The 25,403-nt window shown below is 47.7% G+C and overlaps 1 protein-coding gene across 9 annotated transcripts in view; it reads right to left on the bottom strand.

Annotated features, from left to right (window-relative positions):
- The window catches only part of Sh3rf3 (SH3 domain containing ring finger 3), a 335,379-nt gene that overhangs the window by 39,410 nt on the left and 270,566 nt on the right, over positions 1 to 25,403 (bottom strand). For 6 of the 9 annotated variants that reach the window (XM_017601803.3, XM_039099198.2, XM_017601804.3 and 3 more), the window contains 2 exons: positions 17,789 to 17,959; positions 13,095 to 13,348 (listed from right to left, as the gene is read on the bottom strand). In XM_017601803.3, the coding sequence (XP_017457292.1) occupies positions 13,095 to 13,348; positions 17,789 to 17,959 (425 nt within the window). Of the gene's footprint in view, positions 1 to 927; positions 12,937 to 13,094; positions 13,349 to 15,473; positions 15,603 to 17,788; positions 17,960 to 25,403 lie in introns of those variants that run through there. The other 3 variants (XM_063279663.1, XM_039099199.2, XR_010061102.1) reach the window with 3 other exon arrangements.

The raw sequence follows: 25,403 nt of genomic DNA, 5'->3' as shown, positions 1-25,403 counted from the left end.
TTGTGAGCACCGCACTCCACCCTGATGCTGCCCTGTCAACCTGTTTACCTCTCTCCTGTGATCTTGGTTTATCCCTTCACATAGCTCCAATACATACACCCCACAGCCTGTGCTACCTACATAGCTCCCTTTTCCCAAATTTAAAACTGGATGTCTTTCCTCTCTGGCCATCCCTGCTGCCTACCCCAGCTCCTGCTTGCTTGCTTGCTTGTTCCCCCGCACCCCCCAGCCTGCCCCCTCACCTCTCTCTGGTATGTGTGTGTTCACACAAATCTGTATTTTACTCCTTGCTTCAGAAGACCTTTCCTTGCCCCGTATGTCTATTTCTGATTTTTTTTTCACTATATTGCTTACCTTTTATGTGTTAGTTTTTTCTTGTGCTTTGAAATATTTCCTGTTTTTGTTTTGTATTATTTATTGTATTTTTGAGACAGGATTTCTCAATTCTGTGTAGCCATGGTTGTACTGAAACTCACTGTAGGTTACATAAGCAGTATGGAGGGGAGGAGAGACTCTCGGGCTGACGGATCGACTATAACTTGTACAGGGAACTTTAAGCATTCACGCTCAGTTGTGAAGCAACTATCCTGGAGTCATTCACGTTCCTGTAAGGAAGTGCTCACCCATGTTTCAGAAGTGTGCCCAGTAAGGTAGTTTGCTTGACAAGCTTAACTTTGGACTGCTGGTCTGCTGCTGGTGTTCGATTTTTAGGGTGGGAGAGAAGGGGCAGGGAGTCCAAGTGTCCTGCAGGAGGCAGGCACAGTGCTACTTGCCATTAATCCCAGCATGGGTGAGCCAGAGTCCAGCCTCGTCTGTCTAAACAGGGAGCTCCAGGCCTGCCAGGGCTACAGAGTGAGACTCCATCCCAACTAAACAAAACAGCCCCAGGGAACGAGCAAAGCACGGAGGAAGAAGGCAGCCCTGAGGTGGGTCTGAAGTAGTTTAAGATTGCCTAGGGACAGCAGGGCGAGTTCTTTACAATCAGAGTTTAGAGTAGGGAGGGACAAAGTATGGTAGCCAGAGAGAATGGGCTGGTCCTGGTCAGCTGACAGAATCTAATGAGACTAACCAGGAGTAATGGAGTCTATACATGTTCAGTCCAGATGTTTTTCCCTCAAATAGTTTTGATCCATTACTAGTTGGGTCCACAGCTCTGGAGACCTGGCCATACAAATACAGAAATACAACTTTCTTTGTATGCTGCTTTTGTAGCTTTGCAATGCTGAACTAATTTTTGAGTTGGTGCGTGTGTGCATGCGTGCACGCATGCGTGTGTGTTCCGTAGGGCTTTCCATATATAAGATCTTTACGTCTGAAACCTTCCCAGTCTCGTCACCTTCCCACTCCACCCCAGCGAGGGTCTTCCTCCTGACCTGAGGAAAGCCTCCTCTCTCACCATCAAGTGTGAGGAAGGACATCTGGGTTCTCACAGAGAACTTTCATCAAACAAGCTCACGGCTCTCCCTCTTTCTCCAGTGTTCTTTAAATAGGAAGTAGACACTGGGTTGTGAGAAATGCTCTTTGTCTGAGACAATCACACTTGTCCATTACCAAGATGAAGTGCATAGGCTGTTTCAGGTTATTGTGCACTCCTGGGATACCCACATGTGGGACACTACCTTCTCATTCATTGCCAAATTCAATATGGTTTGTGATTTTATTGTCTTATAAATTTTTATTAATATTGGATTAATTTTATGGAAAGAGATGCGAAATATTTTCCCCTCTATCAATTTTTTAACAAAGTCCAGAAATTGTTTTATTAATGCCCCATTGTTTTGTATTTAAATGTAAACATAGTGTCTTCCTTGACTATTTTGAATAATCTACCAATGAACTAACGTATCCCCAGAACTTTCTTTGTGGGTGTTTTTAAACTAGAAACTCAGTTTCTTTTGTAACTATAGGCCTACTCAGGTTATTTCTTGTTGAATACCTCGATGATTTATATCTTTATGGGCTATTTGAATATGTCCATTCTATTGATTGAACTTATTCACATAAAGCTTTTACAATAATTATCAGATAGATTCTAAAATACTACTTTTTAAAAAATCTCTGGTGATGTTGACTTTCATTTTTTCCCCTTTTACTTAGTTCAGGTGGCCAGAGGTTTATCAGTTTGATTATTATCTTCTCAAAGGGCCCCTGTGGTAGTTTCAATATGCTTGGTCTATGGGAGTGGCACTGTTAGGAGGTATGGCCTTGCTGGAGGAAGTGTGTCACTGTGTAGGTGGGCTTTGAGGCCTCCTAGAACTCAGGCTTTGCCCCAGTGCAGAAGAGAGTCTCCTCCTGGCTGCCTTCAGCTAAGATGTAGAATTCTCAGGTTCTTCTCCAGCACCACGTCTGCCTGCGCACTGCCATGCTTCCCGCCATGATGATAATGGACTGAACCTCCGAGACTGTAAGCCAGCCCCAACTAAACGTTCGGCTTTGTAAGAGTTGCCTTGGCCACGGTGTCTCATCACAGCAATGGCAAACAAAGACAAGTCTTGCCTAGCTTAGTTAATTCTCCCACCACTTCTCTGCTTCACTCCCCTGTGCTCATCACTCCATTTAGCCTAAGGCTATAACTTGATACAGTGAAGATGCTGTAAATTCCTTCTCAAAGACCGCATCGGCTGAATTCCTCAGATCTCGATATGTTGTGTTCTCCAGTCATCTCAAAATGTTTCCAATCCTTATTTCTTCTTTGATCCACTGATTGTTTTGAAGTATATTATTATGTTTTCAAACAATTATCTGTGACACTGATTTCCAATTCATCTCTACTGTGGTGGGGAATGTAGTCTGTCAAGTCCCTTTACACAGACTGAGATTTACATTTATGGCCCGGACTAGGAGTTTGCATGAAAACGTTGTGTGTACAGTTGAAAAACAATGTGTATTTTGATGTTGATGGGTAGGGTATACCCTAAATGCTAATTAAATCAAGTGGTTATGATTGTACTAATAACCTATACTGTTACCAACAGTGAGACTGCAATCTTACCTTCGTGGTTTCTCTATTTCAGCAGCTTTATCTATTGTTGCTTATGTATTTTTGAAGCTTTATGATTTGGTGCATTAATATTTAGAATTGTTACGACATGTTAATGGGCTCCTGGCTACTTTGTAGTCACCCCCATCCCCAGCGATTCATGGCTTTACATTCTCCTGTTGGACATTAGGACATTAATTTTCTTTTGATTAATATTATCAGCACAGTGCATTTCAGTCTCATTACTGACAGAATCTATATTTGCATGTTGTCCTGGCTATGATTGACTTAATAATTTCCAAATCAATACCCTTGGTTCTCTCCTGAAACGTGAAGCAAAGCAAAATATTGGAGCTGCCCGATGTGAGCCTCCCTCAGAGTGCAAATGGAGTGATTCTTCTCGCTTCGGTCTCCACTCTCAGAGGAAATGGGAGGAGGGAGCCAGGATGGACAGATCCGAATCTCAGTCTTTGGCAACTTCCTTCCACCAGTCACCAAACACTTCTGAATCTCATTTTCTTCTTTATAAACTAGGGACCACGGAGGTAATTACAGTGAGGCCACCGTCTGTGTGAGAGCAGTATTGCCACATGTGTGCACCGTGTGCCCTGGAGAAGCTGCAGGCAGTTGTAGCTATGTAGCGTCCATGTAGCGTCCATGACACATGTGGCCATACATGTAGATCCTGCCTTCTCCATTCAGTACGGACTGTGATTTTAAGGTAGGAAAGCATGTCTCTCGTTCACACCACGAGTTGGTACTGATTTTGTTTGCTTGCTTTTAATAAAATCTGAGATCCCAACCCTAGCTCTATTTGAGTCTACTTAGACCACGGATGTTTAATGTGCTGATTCGTAGGATTAAGCCATCGCTCCCTGTACTGTACTTTTCCTCTTTTACCCATGCATTCTCTCTTCCTTCTGCTACTTCTACCTTTCTTTGGACTGGGTCACCTCCTTTACGGTAACGCTGCTTCCGTGTGCCATGGCTGCTTGCCTATGTCACGGCCTCTTTCCAAGACAACAGAAGAGCCTATAGCGTACAGCGCTCCCCTTGCTCTCCCTGGCTTTTGTCGTTTTGTCTAGTATAGATTTTAATTTTATATAAGCTTAAATCCTATAACCATATTATTTTGATCATGTTTAAACTCTCAGTTGTACTTGAGAGACATAAGTGCTAGGAAAAGCCCTTGTGCTTTAATTTATGGACTTCACACTTTGGGTGCTTTACTTTGCAAAGTGGACCTTTTTTATTTTTTAATTTTAAACAAGCTTTGAACAATTCTCATTGTGTGGCACTCTCCCTGATAATATGTGTAAGTGTCACTGCATCTGAATGGCTTTCTTTACTTCGTTTTCACTTTCTAAGATAATTGTTGCTGGACGTAGAAACCGAGATTGATGAGTGCTCTTCTGCCTTCTCCCAGCCCTCTCGAGTAGCCTCTCGACAAAATACCTACTACTTACTTCACTGCTCCCAACATCACTTCTCTATGTTTAAGATTTCATTCATCATCGATTTTGAGCAATTTGGTTATGATTTGCCTTGCTGTAGTTTTTTTTTTTTAAAGTGCGCTTCTGTTTTAGAACCCACCAACTGCTTTTAAGGTATGAATGTGTAAGTTTCACCAAATTTAGAGCAACTTTGGTCATCTTTCTTTACATTATATTTCTTTCCCACCTCTTTGCCCTTCAAGAGTTTGAATTATACATATATTGGGTTATTTAAGCTGGTTCAATTGCTCACTGATGCTCTGTTTAATTTTATAATTTTACGTTTTGGAGAATTTTGTGGGCGAATACTGTACTTACATCATTTTACATACTTTTCACCCCTCCCTATTCTTTCTCCTGTTCATGCTTCCTCTCAAATTTCACTGCTTCCTCTTTAATTTACACACACACACACACACACACACACGAGAGAGAGGAGGGAGAGAGAGAGAGAGAGAGAGAGAGAGAGAGAGAGAGAGAGAGAGAGAGAGAGAGAGAGAGATCGAGAGATCTCCATTTAGTAGTTGACCAAATGAGATTGGATAACCTATCAGGGTCCTTATCCCTGGAGATTTTTCTTAGCAGCCATTAATTTCCTGTAACTCTTTACAGGGGTGGGGCCTTGTCAGCGGACACTGTCATTGTGTATGTTTGTGTGGGCAGTCACAATGCTGAGATTCATAGCTTCGGCCTCCCTGTTGTGTAGATGAGACACTCTCCAGCAGCAGGTATCCTTATCCTCTGGCTCTAAGGATCTTTCCACTCTGTCTTCAGCAGTGTTCCCTGAGCTTGGGGTTCAGCACCCCAACACCAGTCACTGTTTCCATCTGTTGCAAATGCCTGTAATGGTCTCCATCTGCTATAATGCAAGTGTCTTTGGTGGTGGGTGAGCGTTACATGTGCAGATAAAGACAAGGACTTAGATGGAGTAGGAAATCACCCTGCTTTAGGAAAGTGGCAGTCCTCTAAGACCACATTAGCTACTGGCTGGGTTTACAGTACCAGGCCTGATTCCCTCCCTCTGAGCAGGCCCTGAGTTCAGTTAGATGGCTGGGGGTCCTTCCCAAGCTATGGTTCACAGGATTTATAGCTAAGCTAGGGAGGACCACTGATTGCTTTTCTCCCTTGGCGGCTTGCACAGCACCTTCCCATACTATGAGAGCTAGTTCCCAGGGAGGAGGCTTCCAGTACTGCTCACAGTTGGGTCCTCTGAGTCCTGTGTCTGTGGTCACGTTCTGTGGGGCAATCGGGGCAATGGCAACAGCTTCTACAGATTTAGGAGTTTCCGAACCCTTCTGACCAAGGGCTGTTTTCTGACCAGCAACTTAAAAGGAGGTTTTCCATACCTGGTGGTAGGGATTCTGTTAGTCTATGCTCATTGTCATTTCAAGTGGCATTACTTCATTTTACATATACATTCATGTATATGTATATACACATGTATGTGCACATATGTCTCTAATATATATTTTGAAGCAAGCTTATAAAATGCTTTGTCCCTATGACTACTTCGACCTTATTGTAATTTATTCCTCTTCCCTTCCTTACCCCTGGCTAGCACCCCACTGTTGGTTTCCCATTTCCCCTTTTATAGCACTGCGTCCTGCTAATCTCCCCCCCCCCCACCCCCAGCGCTCCTCTCCCCAACCCGATCTCCTAGGTTCCTGGTCTCTGTGGTTACTCCAGGCGATGTTCTTATCTAAGGATTTGGAACCAGATACCACAAATGAGAGAGAGTATGCCGTGTTTATTTTCTGGAGGCTGCGTCACCTCACTCAATATAATGTTTTCTAGTTCTAGCTTCAAATTTCACAATTTCATTTTAGAGTTCTATTGCATATATGCACCACACTGTCTTTACCCATGTACCTGCTGACGACACTCAGGTAGATTCTGCTTCTTGGCTATGGTGACTGGAACAGCAATGAAGATGGCTGAGCAAGGGGAGTAGGTGTGGCAGTCCTTTAGATAATATGCCAAGGAGTGGCATAGCTGGGCCACACGGGACATTACTGTTAGCTCACTGAGCATCCTTCACATGCATGTCCAGAGTGCCTGGACTAGCTTCTGATCCTGCCAACATCGAGGGAGCCCTCTTCCCACATCATCTGCCCCATTTGTCATTGGTTGTTTTTTAATCACAGCTATTCCGGCTGGAGTAAGATGAAATGTAGTTTTAATTTGCATTTTCCTAATTGCTATGTTTATTGAACACTATTAAGGTATTTCCTAGGCATTCTTATTTTTTCTTTTGAGAATTCTCCATTAGGATGCATGCCCATTTTTACTTGGGTCGCCTGTCTTATTGGCTCTTTATTTTTTGGAGTATGAACCCCTTATCAGATGCCCTGCCAGGAGTGACTCTCTCCTACTCTGTCGGCTTCTACATCACCAGACTGTTTTCTTTGTGGCTTTAACAAAACCTCTTTTATCCATTTCTTGTTTTCTTTTTCTTTTCTTTTTTTTGTAGTTTCTATAGCAACACCTTCAATTCATTAATATCTTTCTTTGGTGCTGCCCAATTCCATTGCACTGTCTTTGTTCTAGATGTTTAATTTTATTCCTTTCAACACTTTCCAGTCTCAACTTTATGAATGTCTAGAATATAGCTCTATCTGTTTCAATGTCTTCAAATGCCCAATTTTCAAATGCCTGTTTGATCACTAATTGTCTGGTTGTGGGCCGTGTCCTGTGGGCTGTGTCCTCTAGAGTGTGTCCTGTGGGCCGTGTCCTCTAGAGTGTGTCCTCTAGAGTGTGTCCTGTGGGCCGTGTCCTCTAGAGTGTGTCCTGTGGGCCGTGTCCTCTAGAGTGTGTCCTGTGGGCCGTGTCCTCTAGAGTGTGTCCTGTGGGCCGTGTCCTCTAGAGTGTGTCCTGTGGGCCATGTCCTCTAGAGTGTGTCCTGTGGGCCGTGTCCTCTAGAGTGTGTCCTGTGGGCCATGTCCTCTAGAGTGTGTCCTGTGGGCCGTGTCCTCTGTGCTGTTTATGCAGCTAGTGATTTAATAGCCAACCTGCTGGTTTCCATGGTTTTAAAGGGTTAGGTATTTCTCTATAGCAATGAATATCCTTGAGTTTTGTCTTGTGTTTAGTTTAAGTGAATTGGAAGTAGTCTGAGCCTTTTGCTCTTTGCCTTTCCTATATATTAGAACTGGAGCCATGGTCCATTCCCATAGAGGCCAAATTCATTGGTCTCACGAATGTGTGGAACACTATTCTTCCCCGGTGTGACTGGGAAAGTGGGCACCATTTCTGGCATGTGCATATTGTGGGCTCTGTCAGTGCCGATCCTCTCTCCCCTTCTTGTCTTGGCACTGGGCAATGTGTTCACACACACATGCTGATTACTTCAGGAGCACCCGGAGCTGTCTCCGAGCAGCTTTCCTCTCTGGACCTCCAATCTGTAGCTCCAGCCACTGGGCCCATCATGGGCCCCCATGAGGCTTTGTTGGACTGTCCTCAAGTCTTCCTTAGACAACCAACCATCCTTGGTTATCTAAGTCTAGTGTCTCAGAAGCTGTGCCATATATAGCTGAGGTTTTAGTAGCTTTGAGTAGGAGGGTAAATCCATTCTCTTTCCAATCTGCATCTGCTTTTTAAAACTCTCCCTGTCCCCCCACCCCAGATAAAACCCTCTCTGTCACACCTGAGAGAATCCTCGTGGTGTGTGCCTGCTTGCCTTTCTTCCACTACAGCCTGTCTTGGTTCTCCTGCACGAACCCCTCTCACTTCCCAAATGCCTGCCTCATAGCTCTTTACATGCCTTCTGTCTAGACAGCCTGCTCCCGAGTGCATGCTGAATTCCACTAATCCATCCATACTGGGCTGCTCCTCCCACATCTCAGACTCACGACAAACTCCATGATGTTACCCTATGGGAGCACGGGGGTCGGGGGTGCTGTTTTCAGGGCCATGCATTGCCCAGGCTGGTCCTCCTTCTGAACACTCTTCCTACCCTGCCTGCCTACACTACACCAACCTGCCTTGGAAAGGGATGGTGACCTCTTGGAAACGTTTCTTGCCCCTTTCCTACCCTGGCTCCTGCCCTCTGGATTTGAATGAATTAAACGTCTCTCTTCATGTTTCCTTACCAGCCCACCTATGCCTCTAGCATGCAGTTTCAAACTACTGCTGGAGCCTGTTTTCCTCCTTAACTGCCTCAGGTGCCCTGTGTCTGCACTTAGTTCTTTCCCTGGTGATGATGGTGTCTGTTTGCTTTCTGTGATCTGTTTTGGATGAACAGATGTCCGCATGGGACTCTCACCCTGGCAAAGTGCTACCCTGAGTACACAAAGGACATGAGCACTGTGCAGGGGGTGCTGTGCTTTTGCAAGAGGGAGGTACATTAAGTAAAATTAATCATATTGGACGCTATGGCCAATGCAATTGTGCCTTTGTCAAACTGCCTGCCTTGGGCTAAGATGAGAACACTGCTGGAACGTCCCCCCGCAGCCCCAACGCAGGGCTAAGAGCTACTGAAATGGGCAATTACAGCAGTGAACAATCCATTACTTGTACTGTCAATGGTGTTTTTCTCTCTAAATGCAGAATAAAAGTGGAAAATGCTGTGGGAACCCAGTGGCATTTAATGTACTGATGGGCCATTGGTAGGAGCTATTCTTTAACCTGGTCGTGACAACAGCACAATGGCACAGGGACAAGCATTCGGTCACAGCACTGGGGCAGCCACTTAGCCATCCCACATCTCACACTCCTCACATGTAAAATTAAGCCGGCAGAAGGGAATGCTTGTCACAACGCCGTAGTTGCCATGGTGACGGACAGTGCACAGTGTTGCGCTGCCCGGAGCCAAACCCATTTCTTTTGATACTGCTTGTCATCGGGCACAGGAGTAATGACTGGCAGGGCTTCACTTTCTGTTTGAACTGGGAAAGCATCAGTGAGTCTTGGTGTGGAAAGGCTATTGTGTGGCAGTTAACCCGAGACTGCTGTGCCAACAGGGCTGCTCAGCTTAGACGGACTTGTATGGCATGCTGGCTGGGCTGAGCGAATGAGGGGATGTTTGTAAGCAAAAGGATGGGAGTATCCACTTGTTCAGCATTTTCCAGTTCAACATCTTGGAAAGCTGCTGACCGGCCTGGAAACTCAGCTGGAAATGCTTAGCCAGACACAAAAGCTGCATCTCTAACTTGAGGGTACCAAGGGACACAGCACAGCACCTAACAGTAGTGTGAGTGTGGCTGGTTGGAGGGTGGGAGATGGGGATGAGGGGTCCAGGACAGCTGTGCAGGTTGTGTCCAGGTTGCAACAGGCATAGAATAGGCTTGGATTTTCGCTAATATAAGCAAAAAAACCAAATACTCACATAAGACTGGTGGGCAGTTTAAGGGGCATCTGGCTCACTAGAGTTGGACTTGGGGCTCACTGACAGGGCAGTACATAGAAAAACATTGCTTGGTGCCAGTTCTGTTTCTTCGAGACATGGCTACTATTATAAAATCCCCCAAGAACTTCACTCTGGACTCTCATCGATAATGTCAGACAGCAGCTGTCTGAATCTACCCTGTGCTCACTGACGGTGCTAGACATTGGGCACCAGAGTCTGCCCTGAAGCCACTGATGGCAGGCTCCTCTGATGGCGAACAAGACTTCTTTCCTATTGTACCTGAAAAGCTGAATGTTCTAACCATTTCTTTCACTCTCAAAGTGATATACATGGCTCCCTGTGCAGTCCCTTTCCAGGGGAAGCATGTACAGGAACATGTATTTCCAGACCTAGCCTAAGTGCATCTTGTATCCTAACAGAGAAGCCTGGGCCAGTGAAACCACCTTCTGCCAGTGTGGGGTACGTTTGTGAGACAAAAAGCCATAGGAGGAGATGAAGGGAGGGAGGGAGAGATGGAGATATTCTTCATATAGGCTATCACTCTCACAACAGAATATTGTTCCAAGATAGCGAGCACACCCAGGGCTCACATACTCACCGCCTGCACACCCGGGGCTCACATACTCAATGCTTGCACACCCGGTGCTCACATACTCACTGCCTGCACACCCGGTGCTCACATACTCACTGCCTGCACACCCGGGGCTCACATACTCACCGCCTGCACACCCAGGGCTCACATACTCACTGCCTGCACACCCAGGGCTCACATACTCACCGCCTACACACCCGGGGCTCACATACTCAATGCTTGCACACCCAGGGCTCACATACTCACTGCCTGTCTCAGAGCCTCAGCCTCCACACCTGTGCCGTCTCTCCATAAGCCACTTCTTCTGGGCTGGGCATGGCACCCTCATTCTCCCAAGGCAACCTGCTTCAGAACCTGGACTCTGGACTTGGTTCCTCTAGATTCTTGAGTCCATCTTGGAGTTCCTATCTTAGACAGAACTACTGTGCCTTACAAGTTGCTCACTGTCCTCTGCCCAGGCGGCCGGATCAGACCCTGCCAGGCTGCTCGCCCTCTTTGGCTGGTTCGTGTTTTAGGTGCAGGCTGTATAGCAGGTCTTTTCCTTGTGTCATGGTGGTCTCTGGTAAGATGCTACACCACTGCTTTAAAGTGCTTCAGAGTACAGAGGTATGCCCCTGCACAGCCCTAAGACTCCACACTCCTTAGAACCTACATAACGATCACTGTTGTCTTCTTCCTTCCTAATTGTTAGACACTCCTGACCTCTACAGAATAGCTAGGTGTTGGGTACACTACTAGCATCCACACAGGATCATCCAAGGCAGTGAACACAACCGATCTTCCCATTTTACAGAAGGAGAAGCTGAGGTTCTAGTGATGTTGACAGCCTCAGCATTCAAGTGTAGGTCTAACTGCCACTCAAGCACCTGCCTTCAACCAGGCTGTTGTGTGCTCTGCTTGGACAGAGATGCAGTTGTCTTCTATTAGAAGGGGCTCTCCAAAGACTGCCTCTGTTTACCTCAAATCACACAACTAGTACGAAACTCCATATATTCTGTTTTTCAGATATATGAAAAACAGAATATATAACATATATATATATGTATATATATATATATATATATATATATATATATATATATATGCTTATAACACCTTTCGACTTACAAAGTAGGCATACTGTGCATACTGTGGGACCAACAGTAGCAACTAGTAATGAAATACAACAGTTATTACAGTCACTACACTGTGTTATGTGGATGTCGTTCTTTACCCATCTCCCTACTCTTCTCGTTACACTAAGATTGTCCTGCTTGTTGACCATGGGCATCTGCAACCACATGGAAGGGAAGAAAAAGGTTTACACAGGCAGCTGCCTGAAGTTGCTCTCTCCCACACCTTCCTTGTTCACTCCCCTCCTTTCTTTCGCCTCAAGCGTGCCCTTTCTTCCTCCACTGTTTGAGTTACTTGGCTGTTCATCCTGGCATTAGCTCATTCTCAGGACTGTCCCCGCCCCTACTTTCTCCCATATGTCTGACCTTGACCTTGCCTTCCCCAGTACTCAGACCTCCCTCCAAGATGGCATCGATTTCCTGAGGGAGTTTGTCAGTCAGTGAGTCAGTGAGTCAGTGAGTCAGTGAGTCAGTGAGTCAGTGAGTGAGGACCCAAGAGTGGGAATGGCATCCTGTCTGTTGAGTAGGTGTCAATGCCATGCTCTCAAAACGATCCACATCAAATTCTGACTACAAGGGTCTGCCCACTCTTCTCACCTCGTGTAAGCTTCCATTTATCATATGAGTGTGAGGGCAGAATATCTTTCTGAGTTTCAGATCCGATGGGTGGGTGAATGGATGTGATTTTAACAAACCCTTCCTCCAGCATACACAGAGGCCCATTGATCATGACTGGGGAACACATACACAGAGAGTCTTACATGCAGGAAGCTGCTTTCTGGAGGCCCTCGACTGGGCCATGGTCTGGCTAACTCCTATACAAATGCTGTATCTTTGCTCCAAAGAATTCATGTTTCCTCCCTCATCTGCACTTTGAGGAAAAGATACAGTTTCTTGGATAGTAGGGAAAGGAGGGAAGAGAAACGCTGGGTTATACCTTCTTACTTTGGGTTATTGTCACTGGGCAGTGGTAATGTCAGTGGCTCTGCGGAGCCATGTTGATGTGGACTCCTGAGAGGGTCTTGCCATTTAAGTAATTCTTACCTGCTCTGTGCTAAGCTTCCAGGCAGAGTCATTATCTTCTGTCTACCCATGGTTTCTTTCCATCTCATGCTACCTACAAGCAGACTGGCTGGTCATCACGCTTGCTACTCTCAATATGCTTTCAAAAAGAGCGTCTCTGGTTGGTTCTCCTCATCCGACTTCCCCTGGAAGACACTGTCTTCCAGGAGACCTTAACGTGCCTGGCAGTGAAGACATCCATGGGCAGGTTACAGCAGTGTCTCTAGGAAAGGTACTGGGAGACCCTTTCCCAACCTTGCTCTCCACGGCACCTTCTTGCAGACAATGTGCGTGGGTCTGTAAACCCTCCACGCCTCTTCAGCTGCCAGTACAGGCACCAGAAGGCAGAGCCCATGCTGGAGATCAGAAGATTCCGGGTTAGGGGAAGCAGACTTGACTTTCCCCACATGCTGACTTGTGAGAGATCTAGCCCAGAACAGACCTCATGATTTACACCCCAGAAACCCCTAGTTGATTCCTATCAGGGAGAATCCCTGGGAGTTTGTGTCCATACCTGTTGGGATGGTGGTGCCCCCAGCTTGGCTGGCTGCTGGTTGAGCTGTGTGTCGAAGGCAGCTGCCTGTTGGTAGGGAGGTGGCTGGGTGCTGCATATGGTCCTGCAGTGTGGTGAGAGGCAGAGCAGACCTGGTGGCAGTGGCTGGGCTGCTCAGACTTCCACCTCCAGGGTGCATAATGGTGGCCATTCCCTTGGCCAATGGAGACCCTCCAAGCACATTATTCCAGGGTGACCCAGCTCCTCCAGGAACCCTAGTGGGAAAAAGCAGAAAATCAAGCCAGTGAGTGGGCTCAGGTGAAATCAGGTCATGTGCCAGGGCGAAACCCAGCTCTGACCTACAGGCTCCAGGAGGTGAGCGTCAAGTGCTCCACAGAAGCCCTAAATCAATAGCAAGGTAAGAAATACTTTAAAGGATGCCCTAAGGTCAAGTAAGCTTGTTTTGCTTGGTTTTGCCTACCAAGAGCTTTGTGGTTCTAAACACTACTAGAAAGCAAGGTGGACTCTCTTATGACTCACAAGACTGATACTTCTGGAGCATGATGGGATATGACGCTGGCTCCCCCTAGACACACCCAGCTTCTTTCTTCAAGCCATCAAATAAAGGCACAGGCAGCAACTCTCTGAAACCATCAGACTCTTGCAATTTTCTACCTGAGACAAACACTTTCTCCTCCAAGTCTTCCTCCCTGAGGAAGCCGCTCTGCAGAGGACGAGCACAGCAGCTTTGGAAATGAGTTTTAATTCTCTATGTATGCATCTGCCTTGGTTCTGAGGATGGCGTCTGGGACTCATAAGCTTCTGTGGGTTGTGTTAAGGGGGATTAGAATGTGCTGGGAGGTAAAGTCCAATCTCCTTTCCTTTAGAATTTCTTTCTTGTAACAGGGGAAGGCACAGTAGGAGAAAAGGGGAGACCCGATGGGAGAAGAGTGGTTCTGCCCAATGCCTACCTTTTCTGGGCCAGGTGCACTCTTACCTCCCCACTATGGCTTGGGAAAAAGAACCACAGAAACCAGAGGAGTGTAGCAGCTTTGGAGAAAAGAAAGGGCCTTCCAGAAAGGAGGTCATCAGCACCATGGCCCTTCTTCACCTTCAGAGCTATTTTGAAATTTGCCTCTCCTGAATGAGGGGCCCTGCCAAAGGGCCAGTCCTCATCATGCATCATTAATAACCACTGATGGGACCCTATGCTCAGTCTTTAGAAACCATGTAGAGAGAATATTTTATAAGCAGTGCTGATGGCCAATGTGCTGGGTCAGGAAATAGGAGGCGGGACACTGGCAGGAAGAGAGAGAGGATTCTGGGAGAGAGTGAGAGTATCAGGAATGTCATGGGGAGATAGATATAAACCAGCAGGTAGCTGAACTCAGGATAGAACAGAGAAATGCTGAGGGTGATTCGAGGGAGACCCTGAGAGAGACGCCGAGGAAGATGCTATGGGAGCAGGGGACCAGGACTAAAGGAGAGGTAAACTAACTGTATGCAAGGCATAGACTAGTTTGAATGGGTTAAATAAGTTATGAGCTAGTCAGAGAATGAGCCAAAGCTTATGGCATAGGCATTTAATAATAATTAGTCTCGGAGTCATCATTCTGGGAGTAGAGAAAGGGAAGCAGATTTAATTTTGTTTACACAAACAAATAGATGGGCTTCAAAGTATGGACCTTGCATTTACAAGGCAACATTAACAAGACTGAGGGCAACCACTGTGCATGTGCCTCTGTGGCAGCTGAGCGCTCCTTCCTCTCAATGGCTTCAGCCACCACACATGTTCCAACCAGCCCATGTTTTCTTACTAAATGCTCACACCTCTAAGAGCCTAATACCCAAGACCAGGACCAGGCTGGCTCACTTTCCGCTCTGGTCCCTCCCTCCCTCCCTCCCTCCCTCCCTCCCTCCCTCCCTCCCTCCCTCCCTCCCTCCCTCCCTTCCTTCTTCCCTCCCTTCCTTCCTTCCTTCCTTCCTTCCTTCCTTCCTTCCTTCCTTCCTTCCTTCTTCCTTCTGTTTTATAAAACAAGCAAGCAAACAAGTAAATAAGCAGACCCCAAACACACAACAAGAAAGAGCTGCCTCTGATGTCATCTGTTGCAGGGCATGGCTATGAAACAGCTCCAGTGCACACCCCTCGAGCCCAGAGTACTTGGTTGGTCTGCACACAGAGGCCCGACACCCTGCTGTCCCCTCTGACACTTGCCCTGAGATTTCTGCTCGGTGGTTCTGGCACTTTTCTGATTTGCAGTGAGGGTAAGAGACTGTGTCAGTCTTGGACAGAGCACAGGGAGCAGCCCTCTGGTTCTAGGAATAAGACTGAAGCCAGCCTTTCTACACTGTGGTGAGTGGTATGCCCAGCTCAGAAGCTCAGGCCTCTGAGATACTAACTGTGGGGCTCCTGGCCATTCCTTCTCTTAAGGACCTGCAGTGCCTTCCCAGTTCTTCAGTTCCCAGTTCTGGCACTTACAGAGCTGCCAGAGACATCTGCTCTTTCACCTCCTTGGCTCTGAGTTGTTTCTTAAAAATCAAAACAAAACATCCAGGTGAGCAATCACAGAAAAACACACATGGTATGCACTCATTGATAAGTGGCTATTAGCCCAAATGCTTGAATTACCCTAGATGCCTAGAACAAATGAAACTCAAGACAGATGATCAAAATGTGAATGCTTCACTCCTTCTCTAAAAGGGGAACAAGAATACCCTTGGCAGGGAATAGAGAGGCAAAGATTAAAACAGAGACGGAAGGAACACCCATTCAGAGCCTGCCCCACATGTGGCCCATACATATACAGCCACCCAATTAGACAAGATGGATGAAGCAAAGAAGTGCAGACTGACAGGAGCCGGATGTAGATCGCTCCTGAGAGACACAGCCAGAATACAGCAAATACAGAGGCAAATGCCAGCAGCAAACCACTGAACTGAGAATGGGACCCCCGTTGAAGGAATCAGAGAAAGAACTGGAAGAGCTTGAAGGGGCTCGAGACCCCATATGTACAACAATGTCAAGCAACCAGAGCTTCCAGGGACTAAGCCACTACCTAAAGACTATACATGGACTGACCCTGGACTCTGACCTCATAGGTAGCAATGAATATCCTAGTAAGAGCACCAGTGGAAGGGGAAGCCCTGGGTCCTGCTAAGACTGAACCCCCAGTGAACATGATTGTTGGGGGGAGGGCGGCAATGGGGGGAGGATGGGGAGGGGAACACCCATAAAGAAGGGGAGGGGGAGGGATTAGGGGGATGTTTGCCCGGAAACCGGGAAAGGGAATAACATTCGAAATGTAAATAAGAAATACTCAAGTTAATAATAATAAAAAAAAGAAACAGAAAAAAAATCCAGGTGAGGACTGGGGGGGGGGTCAAAGGAAGTGGGGAACTCATAGGGTGCATGGGCTGAAGTGATCCAAGTCATCCACAAGGGCCTCCAGTTTCCTTAAGGCCCTATAGCTTGCTTCTCACACTCCTTCCTTATGAGGGTTGCTTGAGTGAAGGATCTGTCACCACACACCTTCCTTGTCTCTATAATCCCCTCCCTCCAAGACCTCAGGACAATCCTTCTCCTCAGGCCGCTGGACATCCTGCATCAGCACTGGCTGCAGAGGGCCCATGCAACCTAAGCCACAACACGGACCGTACACATGTCCTCCTGGGCACAGGCAGGAGTGTGGCAACATCTTCAGCATTTTCTTCCCAAGACACTTAGAATGGTTTCTTTACATGGGCGCTAGTGATGGCACAGGCTCTTTTAAGGGGCTCCAGTGAGTAACTCTCAGCTAGGCAGTGGACCTCACAGTACAACAGAAAATTCCAACAACCCTGGGCTTCCCCTTGAGAGAATTTTTAAAATTACTCTTATTTTATAAAAATTAGGTAATCAAGATTTGTAAAAGTACAAGGAGGGGATATTTGAAAAGAAGTTACTCATAATGCTATCCATTATTAACAGTTGTTACTTTAAGGCATGTATTGCTTTTCTTTATGTGTGCTTTACACACACACACACACACACACGCACACACACACACATATGCTGTGCTCATATCACAAATACATATGTGATGTACATGTATCATACATGTGTACATGTTATGGTGCAAATGCATACATACATGCCATGCTTAGACTGCATATACACACATGTGCATTATACCTATATCCCACACTACATATACTCATATGCATATCACATACTATATACATATCAGTCTACATACATGTACACATTGTGTAGGACACACATTTTCATGCTTATACATATAACATAACTATACTATAGGCACGTACCTGCCCCATCCTCACTGCACACAGACACATATACGAGTACCTATATGAGCATGCATACTTGGTAATGTCCCCACACACTGCACATACACGTGCACACACTGCATATACACGTGCACACAGTGCACATACATGCACACACACTGGCCCTGGTTACCAGCACGTCTTGAAGGTCTTGCTCTCTGATGCTCTCCCCACCCCTGTTCAGCTGCTCTTGCTGTCCTTACTCCAGCTCTTGCTGCCATGTTTATCCCCTGGGTAGCCAGTGTTCCCTGAGAACGCCTAGCAAGTCAAGCTTGGCAGAGGAGTCACTCCTCAGGGGAACTCAATTGTCTCTACTGCCTCTGGACTGGGTGTAACCAGAGACCAGCCTATAGTGTATTCCCCCCTTGTTCAGGTTGCCAGGCCCTCACCTGGAGACAGGTGTCACATAGTTGCCGGGGAACACCCCCGAGATCCCGGTTTTCAATGACGCCCCCTTGAACCAGCCATCCTGGCACTTCTCGAGTACACGGTACATCTCACCCTTGCGAAGCTCCAGCTCATCATTCTTCTGGGGCTTGTATGCATAGAGAGCCAGGTACCTGTGGAGAGAGGACGGAGACAAGGCTCAGTGGACACCAGGAATGACAGAGAGGCACAGGCAGACAGAGCTCATCTTTAGACGAACCCCCACCTACAGACTAGCTGGCAGCTGCAGGGAGCTCACACACCTGACTCAATCTTACCACAAACACGAGGTGGAGGGAGAAACAGGCGTGTTCCTAGTGCTTGGGGATTTGTCATGGGCATGTCACTGTGGCCCATGGATGGCCAGACAATATATGGGTAAGTGAGGGCTTTTTCGTTTTCTGTCACAGAAGGGAAGAAACTCAGTGAGGCACTATGCTGCCTGGTCTCCAGGACACCTCACACTATGCCCTCAGTCTGGTCTCTGGACCTCACCATTTTCATTCTCCCCATGCTTTCCACCGTCTGGTGTCTGGGCGAGAGGAATCTTAGGGATAGTTGAGTAAGCTAGCTGGGCCTGGTTTCCGGTTAGTATGAGCTGGAAGAATACCCTCTAAGCTCCCTTCCAGGAAAGATGGCCTCACTGGAGCAATCTCTTATTTTCACTTCTCCTTTTCTTGCAAGCCTCACTTGCAGACATGGCTGAAGAGACTTTGGCCCTTTCTGGGACATACAAAGAATGCATGAATCTCTCCCTCACAGTAGTACTGGGCCTGGAATAACATGGCAGAAGGGCTCCCTTCCTTCTGGAGTCCAGGGAACTGCTGGGCTTGACGGACAGAGAAACTTGCACATCAGATGTTTACTTAGAAGATCCAGTTCTGCAGGCCAGAAGAGCCATCTCAAGACCCGTGAACCAAGGTGTGGACTCCGGGGCATCGCTGAGCCTGTCCTGGCACTGCAGGTTCCTAGAAGTCCCTACAGCACAGTATCTGGGGCTGCTTGGTTCCCAATTCTTCCAGTACCCTCTTGACTCTGGGAAGCGATTTTACAGGAAAAGGAAACAGTATGGCTCACTAGAATTCATGGAAGGACAGACCCCAGGGAAGAATACAGACCAAAATCAGAGTGCTATGGAGACCAAAGGTTTCCCTGCCTTCCAATCATATCCGCCCTCCCTCTGCAACGTGCATCTGCAGGACCTTTGGTTCTACCCAATCAGGGTTCAGGGTCCTGGTTTTATGCCTCTACCCCTAGGATGAAAGCCAGGTATATGGTTCACTTGGTGAAAAGCCAAACGCCAATGTCTGGGAAACCCGGTTGCCATCAGGAGAGGACCCATCTCTCCAGTGACATGGAGATCCAGTGTCCACCTATGCCTATGTGACAGAAGAGACCCAGGGTATGATCCTTGTCTTTAATGGCAGGAAGGGAAATGTTACTAACGGTAAGACATATGAGGACTGCATGTACACACTGTGTTGGCTAGTTTCATGTAAACTTAACACAAGCTAGAGTTATCTGAAAGGAGGGAGCCTGGATAGAAAAAATGCCTCCATATCATCAGGCTGTAGGGCATTTTCTAAGTGACAGATGGGGATGGGGAGTTAGCCCACTGTGGGTGGTGCGCTCCCTGGGCTGGTTCTATAGGAAAATAGGCTGTGCAAGCCATGGGGAGCAAGCCAGTAAGCAGCACCCCTCCATGTTCCTGCCCCCGCTTGCTTTTGATGAATTGTAAAGTAAGCCCTTTCCTCTCCAAGTTACTATTGGTCATGGAGTTTTTTTTTTTTTTTTTTTTTAGCACAGGAATAGTAACCCTAATTGAGACGCATGCCAAGACTTAGCTATTGACGCACACATGCACACATACACACACACACACACACACACACACACACACACACACACAGAGAGAGAGAGAGAGAGAGAGAGAGAGGGAACCTGCTGTTAAGGAAACATGAAGTGCAAATCCTGGTTAAGCTGCCCTCCTTCAGTCCTTTATAATATCAGTTTCTGACTTTGGCCACAGCAGAATGCTAAGAGGGGCAACTGATGGCTCCTCAGAGCTGTGTGGTTCTCTAGGCAGCTCAAACCCCTCCAGGTTTGCATGCGCCCTTGGTTGTAGGAGGGATGTGGCCCAGTGGCTCACCAACTGGCTATAGTGGAGCCACTATTCCCTACTGAAAAAGGCTTGGTGAGCCATTTCTGTTTCATTGCTAGAGCTGAGAAGGGTTTGGTGGTTCTTTGCAAGAGAACAGTGTCTGTTGACTGACCCAAATATCTGGTTGTCTGCAGGGCATGTACACATAGAGCATGGACTCCCATGTGTACACACATGGCCTCAAGTCACTGGACATGGAATGTTTCTGTGAGAAAGCACCTCACGATTCCCTAGGCACCGCTGCGGGCCTCTCCATAGGCTTTGCTTGCACATCAGGAAATGCTTTGCACATGGATTATTTCATACACAAAGGCTCTCAGACTGGGAAATTGCCTGGAGAAGGGTCTCAATTTTCTTTTCCTCACTTTTCTCTTGGCCTTCTTTCCTAATTCCTATATTGTCTGAGGGGATTTGAGCAGCTGTGCTCTCTTGGCACCAAGAACTCTCTTAGCAGGATGCAGCTGCTGCTGACCTTAGGCCATGCTCGTCCATGAAGGAGTCCGGTCCAAGTGCAGAGGACCTGTTTTCAAAGGGGCCTGGAAGGGGAGAAGCAAACCTTGCCAGGGGGAAGTGTTCCTGGGGTTCAGGGAAAAGATCACCCAGGCTCCTGTCTCAAGACAATTTTACAAATGTCTGTCTATGGCTTCCATTCCTTACCCACCACAGTGTGTTCCAATAAGACAAGAGTTTTAACTGATGGTTCAACACTTTCTCCTCCATACCAGGCACTTCGTACATTCTCAACAAGTGGAGTCCTGGTTTGGAGTCTGCCTACCATTACTCTGCACACTGTACTGTGGTGAGCTTGTGTATACATAGAGTGCAGAGCCGTGGACAAGACCAGCTCCATTCCGCACTCCTGCTCCCCTGCTTCCTGCGCCAGGATGGAGCTGTCACTAGTCGCTCACCTGCCGAGTAGAGAGCCACTCAAAGGGACAGGAGTCCAGCAGCCACAAGGCTGTTCAAATCTGAGCATGGCAAATGGTATTCAGATCGCATTTCTCACATCTGGGAAGTCACTCACTGCATTGCAAATCATGAGCAGCTGTGATAAATGCCCACCAACCTCGGAAGGGCCTGGCAGCCATTCTCGGGGCTGAGAGAACAGCTGCTGAACAGCCGGATGTCATTTCCTTGGGGGATTATCTTTAACTCAGAAATTTAGGGTCCTTATATGACTTAATGGGACAAGGACTTTGCATTTAGGTCCGGGCATTAAAAGGGAGTTTGTATCTTTTCTTACAAACACTGAAAAATGAAGGCATTTTATTAGTGATTTCAAGTCAAGTTGCTTTTAAAAATGGTAACAGACTTTCAACATTCCACATTTATCTAAAACACAGGCGTGGCTCCCAGTGAGATAAAAAGGCAGGAAAATAGAAAGATGACCGTGGCTGCACACCTGCTGTCCTGTTTACCTGGCTCTGAGCCTTCGGGCACCACCATGGAACAGACCTGGCTTCATGCCTACTCCCTGTCTTCAGTACAGAAGCTGCCAAGAGACGCATCGTTTAGGTTCTCAGATTTGTATTTCACACTGCATTGAGCCTCTCAGGAGTGGGATGCCCGAGGAAATGTAGGTATTGCATGCTCAGTGACAGGGACAGTGCTGAGGTGCTGACACCCGGCAGGAGAGAGGAGTTCTTTCATTGCACCTTCACTGGCTCTGGCTTTGAGGATTTATCAGGTGTCTGCCCTGTGGAAATATGTCCTCACCATAAGGTGAGACAGGATAAGGGAAGAGGGCAGGGTCCCAGTGTCTGCAGCGTGCTAGACCCACGGACTCATATAAGCTCCATGTGGGCCCTGGCATTTCACCGCTGGAGAAATCAAGGTTAGAAAGGTCTGAGAATTTGCCACTCTTCCTGCAAGTTCAGAGTGGAGGACAGGTCTGTGACTTGGAAGGGTAGTGTGGTCCAAGGATGGGGCCAGGCACCGTGAGTCTCAAACCTGGGAGAGCACAGCCTAGCTCTGGAGTCAGCCCTTGCCAGACCCAATGCAGGCCTTCACGGTTCGCTAAGTAGATTGTAGCAGGACACTGACATGATCAGCCTTTTAGTCTTGTAAAAGATTTGTTTTAAAATGAATTTTGAGAGAGAGAGAGAGAGAGAGAGAGAGAGAGAGAGAGGTGTGCATGTGTGTGTGCGTGTGTGTGCACGTGTGCAAACATGCGTGGTGTGTGCGTGTGAGTGTGTGTGCATGCGTGTGTGTGTGTGTGTGTGTGTGTGTGTGTTTACTGTGTTTTCAGAGACTAGGGGTGTCAGAGTCTCCTGGCGCTGGAATACAGGCAAGTTTTGAACCACCCAATGGGGTGCTGGAAGCCAAACTTAGTTCCTCTGCAGGAGCAGTTTCTCCGCAGCCTCTGCGCCATCTTTCCAGCCCCGTGACCTTTCCATCTCTCTTGTAAGTCTGCTTTGCCTGATGAGAGCCTCCCTAGATCCCGCCTTCCGTATCTGACCTACGAGCAGGCACTGTCAGGTAACAAAGCTTCACTGCTCACTCCTGAGCTAAACTACTATGCCATGCTCTCCCAAAACACACTGTCAAAAAACCTTTTCCCTCTCCGGTGTGCAGGTGGACATGCTAGGTGGTTTCCTGTGTGGGGTGCTTGTGTATCTAGCGAGCACTTCTGCAGTGGACGCTGGCTGGAGGGCAAGTGTTTCCTTCATGAATCAGCATCCGTGGAACACACAAACCAACGGTGTGTACACAGAGAACAGCTCTAGTGATCTCCATCAGAGTGGACCAGCCCTAGGGAGTCTAAGCAGCCCACTTCCTGCACTGCTTGCTTCCAGATTCTTAGTGACAGCCATTGTGGTGTCTCCTTTTCATAGTCCTTCATACCTGCATCACTCAGCTACCCTGCCTGGCCTGTTGGTGAATATCCCTTACAATGCCCATGTGCCCCGAATCTGGCATGGGACCTAGGGATACTCAGGCAGACTTGTGGATGGCATGGTCCTTACCCTTCTGGCTTGCACTTTCCACCTGCTTCAGAAAGACTTAGAAGCTTGGCATAAGCCTTCATAGAGCCCCATAGAGCCTCCCCCTCCACCCATCCAGACTGGCTGAGACACCACCACGAAAGGTGACTTGAGGAGGGACTGGTGCACTACTACCCCGTGGCCTGCATGTGGCTTCCGTGTTAAAAAAGGTGCCTCCTGAGCAGGTGGCCGAGGAAAAGTAACTCCTGCGTGAAGCTGGGCCTATTGTTAGAGGCCGAGGAGTATCACCTCTAACTTCTGGACAGGCTGGCAGCTGTGACGAGGTGTGGCACATGCTCTGCTCGCCCATTACGTGTATCTTCAGCAAGCTCTCAGTTTGCGGCAGTCTGCAGATTTCCCTTTGGTTCTATCATGAGTCAGACTCTTCTGGGACCTCTACATATTTCACACCCCTTCTCCACCAGATGTCGGCTTGCTCACATTTCTCCAATACTGAAAGATTTGCTCCCACTGCTCCTGCCAGGGGTCCTGTGTCTAATCTTTTCCTTGTTGGAGCCTCGCAGGTACAGGATGTGGAGATGTGCACCCACCTATCAACGGTTGTGTTCAAAGGATGGGTACCAGGAAGACTAGGAGCCTCAGATGGCAGACAGAACCTGTACAGGCGCTCCCCCTACACAATGTGGGGCAGCAGAGAGGCGGGGAGTCTGCACAGGGAAGCTAAATGAGTCCCTAGGAAGGACTGTGCAGGCTCTGGCACCAGAGGTGAAGAGGCTGCTGACCTTACGTACACATTGGCCTGAGGGCAGATGTTAGCCTGGGTAACTAAAGCTACAGGCAGGGAGGGGCCAGCGTGGTGCTGCCCACTGATGCCAAAGCTGACCTAGAAACCGGCCTCTGTGATAATTCCACGGAACTATACCCAAGGCTCACATTACTCTAGCTCAGTGGCTCTCAACCTTCCTAATACCGCGACCCTTTAATACAGTTCCTCATGGTTTTGGTGGCCCCCAACTGTAAAATTATTTTCATTGCTACTTTGAAACTATAATTTTGCTGTTACAAATTGTAATGTAAATATGTTTTCAATAATCATAGGTGACTCCTGTGAAAGGGTCCTTTAGCTTCCAAAGGGGTCGTGACTCACACATTGAGAACCACTGCCCTAGACTGACCCAGCCTTAGCAGTAGATTCTGCTGTTAAAATGGCAGTCCACTGCAGGCCAGAGTTGGCCGTTTCATGAGTCTGTGGTAGATAATGCCTTTTCTTGAGTTGGACATGGATTTTTCATTAGTCTGTCTCAGTAACCCAGAACATGGGGCTGACTTTGCTTAGGGGTAGAGTAATAGCCTTTGACCATCAAGACATATGGTGCTAGGGTCATGAGAAGAGCCTTCAAATGTCTCTACATCTCATGTGACCAGTGGTAACCACTTGATTCAGAGACCCAGTATCCACCCAGAGCTACTTGAGCTTCCTTTTCCTGGCCTAAGTGAGAAGCTCTCTTCTTCCCTCACTTTCTGGATTCCTTGAGGTACCATGGTGGTATCTGGGGAGCCGCCTGCCATAGGCAGCATTCAGCTTTGCTGACAGGCATTGATCATACCCCACTGACTAAGCTCTTCCTCAGCATGGGCCAGCAAGTTGGTGCTGGAGGAGACATCCCGCATCCAGGTGAACCCTATCACAGATTGCTTCCCTCTCCAGTCCACGGCCTGTGGCACTGTGCAAGTGAGATGCCTCACGCTGGGTCGAGGGATGGGATGTCTCAGTACTTCTGTTGTCTCCCCCGGCCTCCGCCGAGTCAGTGCTCAGCCACACACCAATTTCTGTGCTTCCCTGGCTTCTTCGTCCTTCACATCTGGGTTGAAAATGTCCGTGGGGAAGTGGAGGAAGAATCTACTTCTCATACATGTAGGGCTACTTCATTCATGTGTGTTCCTGTCAACATTTGAACCCTGAAGAGGGCTGGACTCTGACCTGGGGCATGGCCTCTGGGACCCAAACAGTCATGTGTTCCTGGAATTATGGCCAGCAGACTTGCCAAATGAAAGACGTTTAAGCTAAAGAGAGACAATTACAGGATAGCAGGGGAGGAGAGGGAAGGTATGGGGTGAGTCTCTGTCTCCTCCAAGGAGCAATAAGTTCGTGCACTGTGTGTGCAGAGGGAGAGCCTTCTTGTGTGTACAGTCCTGAGGAACCTGACATGAACCTTTTCTATGAAGGTCTATCACCAATCAACGGTCTGACTCAGAAAGTCAGCTTCTGTCAGTGGGGTGTGGACTTTGAAGACACACAGGACCATGGGTCAGAGTCTATTGGGAACACTGTCCTCTAGGTATAACACGGCCACTGCCATCTTAATCGTAGCAGCTGGTGTCTGCAGGAAACCACTGTGGAGGGGTTGAGAAGGTCATCAGAGTCTTACCTAAGGTCCAGCACTCCCTCCCTCCTGCTCCCCTTATCTGTAT

Source organism: Rattus norvegicus, chromosome 20, assembly GCF_036323735.1.
Source record: "Rattus norvegicus strain BN/NHsdMcwi chromosome 20, GRCr8, whole genome shotgun sequence".
In the NCBI taxonomy this organism is placed as follows: Eukaryota; Metazoa; Chordata; class Mammalia; order Rodentia; family Muridae; genus Rattus; species Rattus norvegicus.
Note: the sequence above shows the minus strand (reverse complement) of the source record. Positions and strands in the feature narration are given on the sequence as shown.